General features: G+C 48.6%; 1 protein-coding gene across 1 annotated transcript; it reads left to right on the forward strand.

The window, feature by feature from the left end:
- Positions 1-863: 863 nt before the first annotated feature.
- On the forward strand, positions 864-1,391 carry LOC144177740 (uncharacterized). Its single transcript, XM_077705344.1, has one exon. It carries the CDS (start codon positions 864-866, stop codon positions 1,389-1,391), a length of 528 nt encoding a protein of 175 aa, XP_077561470.1.
- The last annotated feature ends 10,408 nt before the right edge of the window (positions 1,392-11,799 follow it).

Raw genomic sequence — 11,799 nt, forward strand, 5'->3', positions numbered from 1 at the left:
CGGTCACGGACCAGAAGTGGCTGCTGGGACTGCTGGGGCCTGATAAGGCGGTTCCAGTGCAGGCATCACCTCGAGGGGTGCGCTGGGCCTTGAGGCTCGCGGCCTACAGCTACCGGCTGGTCTACCGCCCGGGAAAGGACCTGGCACCTGCCGACGCCCTGAGCAGACTGCCCCTGCCGGAGGTGCCTGCTGCGGTTCCTGAACCTGCCGAAGTGTTCATGCTGGAGCACACTTACCTGGAGGTGCTGTCCAGATCGGCGGTGTCGCAGGCGACCAGCCGGGACCCATCTCTGTCACACGTGGTTAAGGCGGTGTCCCGAGGGGATGAGTTGGCGGAGCGTACATACAGCCACAAGGCTGCTGAGCTGATCCTGGAGCAGGGCTCCCTGCTGTGGGGTTCCAGGGTGGTGATTCCGCAGACCCTGCAGTCCAGGGTCCTGCAGTTGGTGCATTTGGGTCATCCAGGCGTGGAGAAGACCAAGATGGTGGCCCGGTCCCACATTTGGTGGCTTGGCCTTGACCAGGACATGGTGCAGAGCTGCCAAGTCTGTCAGGAGAACCAGCGAGCGTCGCGTCATGTGGAGATCACCCCCTCGCTGTTCCCGGAGAGACCCTGGTCCCGCCTACACGTGGATTTCGGGGGTCCCTTCAAGGGCCACTACTTCCTCGTGGTGGAGGATGCCTTCTCAAAGTGGGTGGAGGTACTGCCAGTCACCACTCCCTCGGCAGGAGCCTCCATTGCGGCGCTGCGGCAAGTCTTCACAGCCCAGAGGTTGCCGGACGTCATCGTGTCCTACAACGGTCGCGCTTTCGCCAGCGATGAGTACCTGGCCTGGCTGACGAAGAACAAAATCCGTCGGATGATGGTTCCGCCGTACCACTATGCGTCAAACGGAGCTGCCGAGCGGGTGGTGAAAACTGTCGAGGACAAGCTCAAGAAGATCAAGGCTGGGGATTTCTGGACGCAGGTCGCCCGGGTCCTGTTCCAGTACCGGACCACACTCCACAACGTCATGGGCCGTGCGCCCTGCGAGCTTCAGTTCGGCCGGATGGTGAAGACACCGTTGGACGCGTTACATCCCGACCTCTGGTCTACAGCGCTCCTGAAGCAGCTCAAGCAGAAGCTGGCTGCTGACCGTGGTTGCCATCCTGGGCCTTTGCCGGAGTCTGAGGCTCCGGTCTTCGCCAGGAACTTTCGGCCTTGCCCACCCTGGTCCGCTGGGCACGTGGTCTCTCCTGCCAGTGCGTCGTCACTGTTTCTCCGCTTGTCGGACGAGACCACGTGGCACCGGCTTGCTGACGATGTGAGGCCTCGCGTGGCAACCTCAGCCGCCCCTACAGGAAGCCAGCAGGCAGGGGAGCCGAGAACTAACTACACCGGCCGCTGTTAGCGATGCACCAGCTAGGGGCGGGTGTTACTCGCACCACTGTGGCGCCACTTGCAAGGCCAATGGATGGTGCTAGAGTGGCACAGGCAGCACCCGACGCTGCCACACCTACATCGACACATGTGCTCAGGCGGAGTGCGAGGCTGCGGAGACCACCGGACCGTTACTCGCCGAGTTAATCGGTGTAGTTTTGTGTTTGCGTTGGACGAACAAACTTGGGGGGGGGTGTTGACAAGTGTGTGGCGCCCCCCGACCCTAATCTTCGTTGGCCGCTAAGCTCGGCGGCCCCACGGACCAGGCTCAGTGGGAAACATTGTGTGTGGCTGGCGAATAAATAACGACGAGCACAGCCGCTCGCGGTCAGTCACCGTCACCACCAGCACGCTTCGGGTTGTCACTCGGCTGGAGGGTACCGCAACCCTCACATTTCTGATGAATGCGGGCCAAATTATGATACAGACATTTCGAATAAGCATTTTTTTCCTGCCTACTCCATATAAAGGGGCCGTGAAGGCATAGTGCAAGCTTGGTTGATTCAATAGATTGTCTCGTTATAATATCACTGACACGACTTTTAACATAAACTTCACACTCAAATAAGGTTTATAACTAAGAAAAAAGACCTTGGCCATGCGAGCCATTAGCTCATTTTCCATACTAAATCCTATGACGTCGCGCTGCTGAGCACGAGGTCGCGGGTTCGATTTCCAGCCGCGGCGGCCGCTTTTCTGCTGGAGACAAAAATGAAAAATGCCCGTGTGTGCGAGATTTTAGCGCACGTTAAAGATCCCCAGGTGGTCAAAATTAATCTGGAACCTTCCACTACGGCACGCCTCATCGCCTGCGTTGCGTCGGCGCATTAAACCCTACAATTAATCAATCAGTCAAGAATCTATGACGTATTATGAGCAGCTGTGCGATTGGCTGAGGCCGGCAAAAGCGAACCGAAGTTAGGCAGCAGGGCTTATTAGCTTGCAGAACTTATTATTTGTGCCTAAATGTAAAGTATACTCATTTTGTAGCAGTTAGAATGATCAGGTACAAATGGAGGTTTCCAAAGTACACATAGTTAGGAGCACCAGTATGTACTGCTTTTGGTACTGCGTGCACTATGCTTGTTATACAGTGGAACCCCGCTACAACGAACGCCATTTAAACGAAATATTTCTAATTCCCCGTCAGCTATCCATAGAAATCAATGCATCACTATTCCCGCCACAACCAACAGTTTTTCAGACTCGTTTTCGCTTCAACGAAAATTTCGCTGAGTGGACCTCGGCTTGAACATTTGTTTTACGATATAATAAGCGTAACACTAACTATCTGTAACTTTTAGTACATCCACGTCGTTTAATTTTAGCGAAAACGTGCGGCCACCACACCTCCAAAACACTCATAGGAGGGCGCCATTTTGTGGTGGTGATGACGATGTGGTAGGCCGTCTTGCAGCAGAGAGGTCTACTTAGCCAAGCGACAGCCACAGCGAATCTACGGTAGCCAATCCGTATCCATTATAGATAATGTTGTTATGGTGGCATAACATTGTGCTTGTGCATTGCTTGTGTGTTCGTCACGTGCACTTGTTCGAGCCGACACAATCTCATGATGACGAAGGCGAAGTGGAAGTTCTTTTTTTTTGGAGAAGAAGGCGCGGATCATCAGCGAAGCTTCAACCGGCAGAAACAAAGGCGACATCGCAGCAGAATTCGGCATATCTAACACCACGCTGTCCACAATTTTGAAATCAAAGGATGCAATAACCAGTGCTGTGCTCTTTCATCGGGGACGTCCACCAAGCGCAAGAAGTTGAAGCAAGGGGCACATGAGGATCTTGAGAAGGCATTGTTCAAGTTGTTACTTGACTTGCGTGCAAAGAAAATGCCTATCAGCGGAAGCGTGCTGCTGCAAAAAGCACTGAACTAAGAGGTCCGCAGTAACGAAGCATCATCCGAAAACGAGACTGATGCTCAAGATGCGTCGGCCATATCTTCTGAGGTGGATGTAATGGACGCGTTTGACGTTATTCACAGATTTCTTGCAGCCCACGATTACTATGTAGCGATGCACCTGCTGACCGAATGCGAGCATCGCACCATGACGCTGATGTCCAAAGGACCGAGTCAAACAAAGGTCACTAGTTTTTTTTCGAAAATAAATGATGTTTTTGAAGTGTGTAGTCAAATCTGAAAGTGCTTTGAGGCAGTCTTGAACCTGCATGATCCTATCTCAGTCGCGAGCCCACCGGTTTGCGATAAATGCAAGCGCGCGCGGCTTGCCTGTCAAGGTCACATGCCGCTGGGCACTGTCAGGAGTAACGAGCGCTGCTGCTGCCGGAAGCGAGAGTGGAGAGGGGTTCCGACGGCATGGGAGCAGCAGGACGTCTTGGGACTACATCTGTCTCTCTCTCTCCCCTCCTCCTCTACCATAACGCGTGCTCTTTTCCTGTTGGTAAAAGTGATAACCATTGGTACGTTTGTTATCCGAATAAACACCTCGTAATTTCCCGTCACTCGTTTCTCTAAACGTCGTGTTATGCAGTAAATGTTACGGATAATGTACGGGGGCATTTTTCTTGCCCTTTGGTGGCGTGTTGGGAGCATATTTCTCCACAATGAAATTTTCGCTTCAACGAAATTTTTTGCGGGTCCCGTTAGTTTCGTGGTAGCGAGGTTCGACTGTAGCTGCACAGCAGTCTGGCGCTTTGTAGTTGTCTCACACGACACTGGCCGATTGGGGCAAGCAACATTGTCTTACGTGATCCTGTTTGTTAGTATACCAAATGTTTCACGAAACGATTACTACGCACCTTAACAAAAACGAGCAAGGTGCGAATACGGTGAGAAACAAAGCGAGTGCACATAGAGGTCCTGCACAGTATTGTAGCACCATCCAGGGAGACTGACTGTAAACAAGGCTTTCCGCAGTCCGCTGCAGGCAAAACAGCATACTGATGTTACCTTGAAGACATGTCCTATTACATCATGGCAGACGTCACAAAACACACGGGCACCAATTTCGACTTGAGTGAGCCAAGGTCAAACGCTTGAGCTTTGGTGAAATCGATGAAACGATTCTACTTAAGTTGTTGATCGGCAGATGTAAAGGAACAGGCCAGTTGGCCGCATTCTTCGGTGTGACGGGCAAGGTACGCAACCAGAGTATAGTTGTCACCGAAATTTTAAAAGAGAATGAGGTCAATCAATTTGGAAGTACAACGTACACAAAAAAAGAAGCAAAAATCCCGGGGTGGTCCATGGCCGTGCTGTGGGAAAACTTTGAATGGCGGTAAGAGGCTCCAGTTGGATTGGTTAGACTATTTGTTTTCGTGTAGTTTCAAGAGGCCGTCCAGTTAAGGGGAGATGCGGGTCTCGGAATCTCGAAATTTGGCCAAAAAAAAATCGATTTTTCAAAGTCACCATTTTCGGAAAGTATAGCTATTTTTATTTCGGGGAGCCAAATATCCAACTGTAACTTTAGCGCACAAAAAACTAAGACTGAAGGAAGACACGAAGACCAGCACAGTCTTCGCTCCGCTGCGCTGGTCTTCATGTCTTCGTTCAGTCCTCGTTTTTTGTGCGCTAAAGTTACAGCTATGAATTGTCACCAACTAGCCCACCTTTCAGTGTTATTGCAAATATCCAGGCCCAGTAGTATGTATTTCAGCCATAATATCAATTTATAGCACCGATGACAGATAACATCGACCAAGATTCGACGCGAAAATAGCATTTTTTAGCCGACTCGCCACTCCAGTTGTACTTGCGCTATGGCGTCCATCTTGGTCTCATTTCAAAGTGCATCTTTTCATTTTCAATTCCCTGCGAGAACTTCTTCATTTCATTCATTGGTTGCGAGTAAAACTGGGGTACAAAGAGACAGAATGTGCCGCCCAATTGGCTACTGACTGCACGTGACTGCAGGGCGCGTTCTCATTGGAGGGGTGCCGTGGGTTTCCTGCTCGTCACTCTCATCACAGTGCAACGGCTCGTGTACTCGGCCATGCAAGGACTGGCAAAAGCGCCGAATGGCGTGAAAACAAAGTAAACATGTCTATCGATAACCGCAAGGAAGAACGAGCAGTAGTAAAAGCGCCTGGAATACACTTTTCTGCGTTTCTGACGACAACTTATCGCGAGAACGGTGCCGAAACGGAGGTAGGCTTAGCGCCCCTGAGGGTGCCCCAAGGTGCGTCTATCCTTAGATCAGCAGCACATAGAGAAAGAAATGGAATGTTAAAGATGGAGGATGCCACATGTTGACGGCGCAAGGGAAGTGTGTTTATTCTGTTGTCAACGGTGCCTCGGCGAATCGGCCTGCATTCCGACGTGCACTTCCTCGTCGGCGGGTTACTGTACAGATGAGGGATTTGAGAAGGATAAATGTTCGCACTGGGCACAACTTGCGATGGTGACGTGACATACGAGTTAATTAAACCAAACACGGTTTTCCCACCTAGCCAAACGCATGCACGTCACAGAACACTGTGGCGCATTCTGTTACCAGCCCCTTCGTAGGAACTCGTTTCGCGGAATGCAAGTTTCCCTGGAGCCAATTTGATTGCAACGAATGAAGCAGTAACATAGCCAAATCATCATCATCACCACCAGCTTATTCATGCCCATTGCAGGGCAAAAAGCCTCTCCCATTAATCTCCAGTTACCCCGGTCCTGTGCTAGCTGCGACCAATTTATCCCCGCAAACTTCTTGATCTCCTCTGCCCATCTAACTTTCTGCGGTCCTCTGCCACACTTGCCTTCTCATAGCAAAATAATGTTAGCAACTGTGACGGCGCACTGCCAACGGCGTAAAAATTGAAGCAACATTCTGCTTTTGCTTTTGTTCAGTTTTTCTGCCAAGTGCCATTGGTACACAGAGGATTTTATATTTTTCTCATCAATTTATTTAAGCAAACTTGGTATGCTCGGGTTGAGCAAAAAACGAGCTACATTCTTAAGGGTTTCTTTTTTTTACACGTCAATAAATAAAATTGTCACTTCTACTAAAGTTCAACTGCGATTTTCTCAGCTTCACTTTCTTTGCACATGTGCGTAGCCTTACAGAGGTTCAGGTAGTTTTTTTCTAAGGATATTTACAAATGCTATACCGTTGAATTCAGGATAAAATGAACTGCATGCTGATGCTATTTTGATTGGCTAAGTGTGCCTTAACTAAATGTTATGGGCAATAAATTAGCTCATTAATTTTGTGGAAACCATGCTCGGCATAATTAGACTAATTTTATCTGTTCAACTATCTTTAGAGGGATCTAAATAGCATCAGCCTGCATGGCAGGTCTTAACTCTTTCGGGACCGCTCCTATAGGCCATCGGTCACATATGATCGATGGTTTCGCGAGCCTGCAGAATAAAAATTTTCGCTCGATGGAACACCTAGCGACATCTAGGAGATAGTTTGAAAACTATAGTTTTCTCTTTTGTGAAGTTTCTTTTTTTATCGCCAGGCGGCAACGCATCAGATATTTTATTCTGACGGGCGGTGGTTCCGAATGTAAACATACTCACGCGCGAGCGCGATAAGAGATCCGCGTCGTCTTGTCTCGCATATCTTTGCCTTCTACTGTGGATTTTGACGATGAGAGTGGCAGTGAAGAGTCGAAATGCGACTTTAGAGATCGCATTTCAGCTCAAGTGAGGATTCGGGTGTCGATCAGCCTGGAACATGAATCGCGCTCAAAGGTGGGTGTTGGTTTCGGTTTCAATTGGCTCTGGAGTAGGTATGTGCGCTCGAAATATGTTCTGGCTAGTTTATATCTGTTCGCTAGGGTGTTAACTACCTATTGTGGTGATCTCCTGCCACCAGCGCAGAAACGGATAAAGTTTTCGCCGAGCGGAGAGCCCGGCGTGTACCTGGGCGACGACGCAGCCATGGCCCTAGTGCCAAAGAAATCACACACAAAACAAAACACCAGTTACACCTAGCCGCATCAAACTTTCGTGATAATTAAACAAAGCATTGTGTTAGATTTTGTATATCCTGAAATAATTTTATTCTTTTTAATTATTCTTAGATTTACGCTTTTTTCTATCTTCTTCAGTAGTTTTTTTGCGAAGTTCTTACTTTCTGATTTTTTCATGGTGCTATCGTCAGTGTTGAAGTAAAACACGGTATTGCATGTCAAAGAACATATAATTAGCTGCATTTTGGTATATGCTAAAGCAGGATGGTATCTTTGCTTCATGTAATAAAAATTTTTTACCGAGACCTCCCTTTTTCATCACTTTTTTCGGCGGTCCCGAAAGAGTTAAGCTACACACCCATAGCAGTTATTTTTTAAAAATTTGAACAAAGAGGTCTTTAACAGCGCGTGAAAAATTACTTAATTAGGCTCCAGTATTTTCTTTATAATTCAAAGAATAATTAGGCCACTTGAAAACTAATTACAATTTTGAAATGAGGAAGGCACAACACATTTGCAGAGTGATTTGCATTCACAAATCAATTTTAAGACCACTATTTCCCCTTAAGAACACGGCCGTCAGAAAGCGTGGCTTAAAAGAGACGAGAGGAAAACCGAGCATAGATCGCAGCAGTTTGTGGAAGTTCCCCGTGACGAAGAACAAAGTAGCCAGGGTAAAAAAATCAGTCTCCAGTAGTGGCACCACGTAGTGGAGCAGTGTAAGTGTATCGGGTCAGATGAATGGTCGACGGCGACTATATTTCATCGGTTTCCAGGATCAGGGTGTATATATATATATATATATATATATATATATATATATATATATATATATATATATATATATATATATATATATATATATATATATATATATTGTATGGGTTTGTTTATTTATTGTTTGTTTTTACTGCCGGGCCACGCCCGGCTGTGTTATCTGCGTTCCAAACGAAACGCGTCTTCCATTCTTTACTTTTATGCCGCACCGATAAGCAGACTGCTTCGCCCTAACGTCCCTAGCCCAGAATAATCTGTGATGTACAATGTTCTGTATGTGAATCGACGGTTCCAGAAACACTTGTGCCGAAAGATAAAAGCCTGCAGAGCAGACGCTGCGGCATTCGATTCGACGACTCTCGCCTGTGCAAGTCACTTTGTTGACCGCTGCTTCGCCGCCTCTATATTCTTTTGAATTGTTAGGGGAGCACAAGTTCGCTCCAATAAACTTGTTTCTCCTTCAAGACAACTGCGTCGTCCTTGGCTTCGTGACATCTGGTGGAGGTGGTGGGTACAAAGCCTTTATTCTCTCTACGACGTCTGAAAGCCGCCAAGCCAGTCGAACCAGAGAAAGCCGCCGACTGCAAGGATTGCTACCCGAGTTCGGTCTCATGCCAGAAGGGCCGAAGAGAAGGAACGCTGCAACCAACACCACGGTGCAAGAAACAACGTCGCCAATCGTCCTGCAGCAGCCCCGAGAACCACCATCGTTCAGGGGAGCCCCCGCTGAAGACCCCGAAGAATGCTTGGAGAAGCTGGAGCGCGTCCTCATCATCAACAGGTGCGACGAGGAAGAAACTTTCCGGCGTGTCTTCTTTTACTTAGAAGATGCTGCTCGAACTTGGTTCGAGAACCATAAGAGCTCTTTGACCGACTAGACGCAATTCAAAAGCGAGTTCCTTAAGACCTTCACGACCATGGTGAGAAAAGAACGAGCTGAGCTTTTACTGGAAACTCGAACGCAACACCCGAACGAAGGAGTCTTAATCTTCGTTGCGGAAATGAAGCGACTATTTCGTCGCGCGGACCCGGATATGACGGAAGAAAAGAAACTGAGGTTTCTGATGCGAGGAGTAAAGCAAGAACTTCTTGCTTGCCTTGTCCGCAACCCCCCCAAATGGGTGGCCGAATTCGCGTCCGAGGCGGCCGCCATGGAGAAGACGTTGGAAATTCGCACGAGGCACTACGACCGTCCCATCAATGCGCTTGTTGCGGACACGATCGATGCCGGGGCTCTTAGCTCTGACACACTACGTGAGACAATCCGCGCTGTCGTCAGGGAAGAACTACGAAAACTCTTCCCAACAACACCGAAATCCCAAGTCACCTCTATGAGCGACGTGATCCGGGAAGAAATTCAACTCGCTTTGGGGACCTCTAATCCTTCCGAAGTACCACGCGAGCCTCAAACTATGACCTACTCCGCGGCTGTTCGTCGACCCCACTACGATCCAACCAGTCGTCAATAAGCCCCGCTGTACCGCCGTCCACTATCGCCCGCACGACCCCCTGCAGCCCAAAACAAGAACCCGAGGAAGACGGACGTCTGGCGAACCCCCGATAACCGTCCGCTGTGCCGCCACTGCGGAGAAGCCGACCACATCTACTGTCGCTGCCCCTACAAGAGGCTCGGTTTGCGAGGGTTCTCCGTCGACGCACCCCGCCCCCGATACGGCCAGCGCCCTGCTGATATCGAAGAATACCTCTCCAACACCAACCGAGGACCAGCCCGCTTCAACCGTTCACCGTCGCCCTACCCGTATCAGATACCGAACCGCCGCAGCAATGCTGATTTCGCAAGTGGAAGGTCCCCCAGCCCACGCGGGGAAAACTAAAAGGAGCAACTTCTGGAGGTAAAGTTGCACGACCGCGGAAAAATGAAAACCTTCCAACGACGCAACGACTCGTGGAAGACGATGATTCCCGACATGCCCTCGGCCCGACGACCCAATCTAACCCGGACGTGACTCCTGAACACGACGACAGCCACACGGCGCGACGCGTACCTGACCTGACCGAACCTGCCGCTGAGAAGACGACGACCGCGACGCACAGTGCCCGACCGTCAACACGCAGAAGCCGAGATACGACGCCACGACGCACCCCGAACTCGAAGAAGGGAGCGTCCGACGTTCAGCTGTCCGTCGACGGCTTCGAAGTAGTCGCCCTCACAGACACTGGAGCCGACTACTCAGTAATGAGCGGGCCATTTGCGCCTAAGCTGAAGAAAGTTATGACCAGATGGGCCGGTCCGCATATTCGCACAGCAGCATTTTTTCTCCACTTTCTGGCATTTTTCTGGCTGGCATTTTTTCTCCACTTTCATACTTTCCAAATTCTTTATCTCCTTCAATGACCTACCATATCATCCCCTTCCCTTTCCGAGGTTTTCTTGACTGCCAACCCTTATTTCTGTCTTATTTTCAACAAGCCCCTCATTTCCAATTCTGATTCGCTACATGCATAGCGAGGGCCTCTGTTCTGGCAGTCTTGGTGCCATAGGGAGCTTAATAGGGTTGAATGCTGGTCCACCACTCTCGACATGTCGTAGACACTCGAGTCACGACCCTGGGGTTAAAAAGAAGGTCCCCTTCACCCCGAGAAGTCGGAGTGGCCCTGGCTACCACCCGCAAGCAGAGGAAAAAGTTACATTGGCATAAATACCCCAGAAAGTCGAGGGGAAAAATAGCCCCGCCGGTAGCGTAGTGGTTATCGCACCAGACCGGTATTCTGGAGGTCGTGGGTTCGGAGCCCACCTGGCTGGCATTTTTTTCCACTTTCTTTCTTTCCAAATTCTTTATCTGTTTCAATGACCTACCATATCCTCCCCTTTGATTTCCGAGTTTTTCTTGACTGCCAACCCTTATTTCTGTCTTATTTTCAACGAGCCCCTCATTTCCAATTCTGATTCGCTGCATATATATATATATATATATATATATATATATATATATATATATATATATATATATATATATATATATATATATATATATATATATATATATATATATATATATATATATATATATATATATATATACAAGAGAAGAAAAACTTCGAACAAGGTAAAAGCACGATTGTGGCCTACGTTTCAGCAAAGAAAACTTGCTTTCCTCAGGGCGAATAATATATATATATATTGCTTTCCTCAGGGCGAATATATATATATATATATATATATATATATATATATATATATATATAGTAAGGAAATGAGGGGCTCGTTGAGGAAATACAGAAAGGATAGGTCAGCAGTCTACAGCGCCAAAGGAGGCATAGGGGTGTGGTTAGGCTCTTTTCTTTTTCACTACGGTTAATGAAGTGAATATTTTTTTTAAATATACAGAAGAAAGAAAGAAAGGAAAACACGCGCCCAGAGTGGGGACCGAACCCACGCCTTTCGATTACATGTCGAATGCCTTACCAATTCGGCTATCTGGGCGACTGTGTTCTCCTTCACTTTCTGGGCTATTTATATTTACTAGAATTGTATCTGACGCTTGAGGGTGGTAGCCAGCGCCACTCTGACTACCTAGGCATGATGCCTAGGTTAGGTTAGGTTAGGTTAGGTTAGGTATGACTCTGACCTAGGCATGATGCCTAGGTAGCATAAGAGGGCTTCCCGCCAGTTACCCGCTCATGACAGGCTGTAGACGTTTGAGTCACGCCCCGGGGGTTGAAAAGAAGGTCCCCTTCTCCCCGTGTAGTCAGAGT

The sequence above is a fragment of the Haemaphysalis longicornis genome, unplaced genomic scaffold (genome assembly GCF_048455015.1).
Source record: "Haemaphysalis longicornis isolate Haplotype H1 unplaced genomic scaffold, Haemaphysalis longicornis Haplotype H1 scaffold_1, whole genome shotgun sequence".
NCBI lineage: Eukaryota > Metazoa > Arthropoda > Arachnida > Ixodida > Ixodidae > Haemaphysalis > Haemaphysalis longicornis.

Excerpts from the sequence above, each read along its gene's own strand:
- LOC144177740 (XM_077705344.1), top strand. The coding sequence starts at position 864 with ATGGTTCCGCCGTACCACTATGCGTCAAACGGAGCTGCCGAGCGGGTG.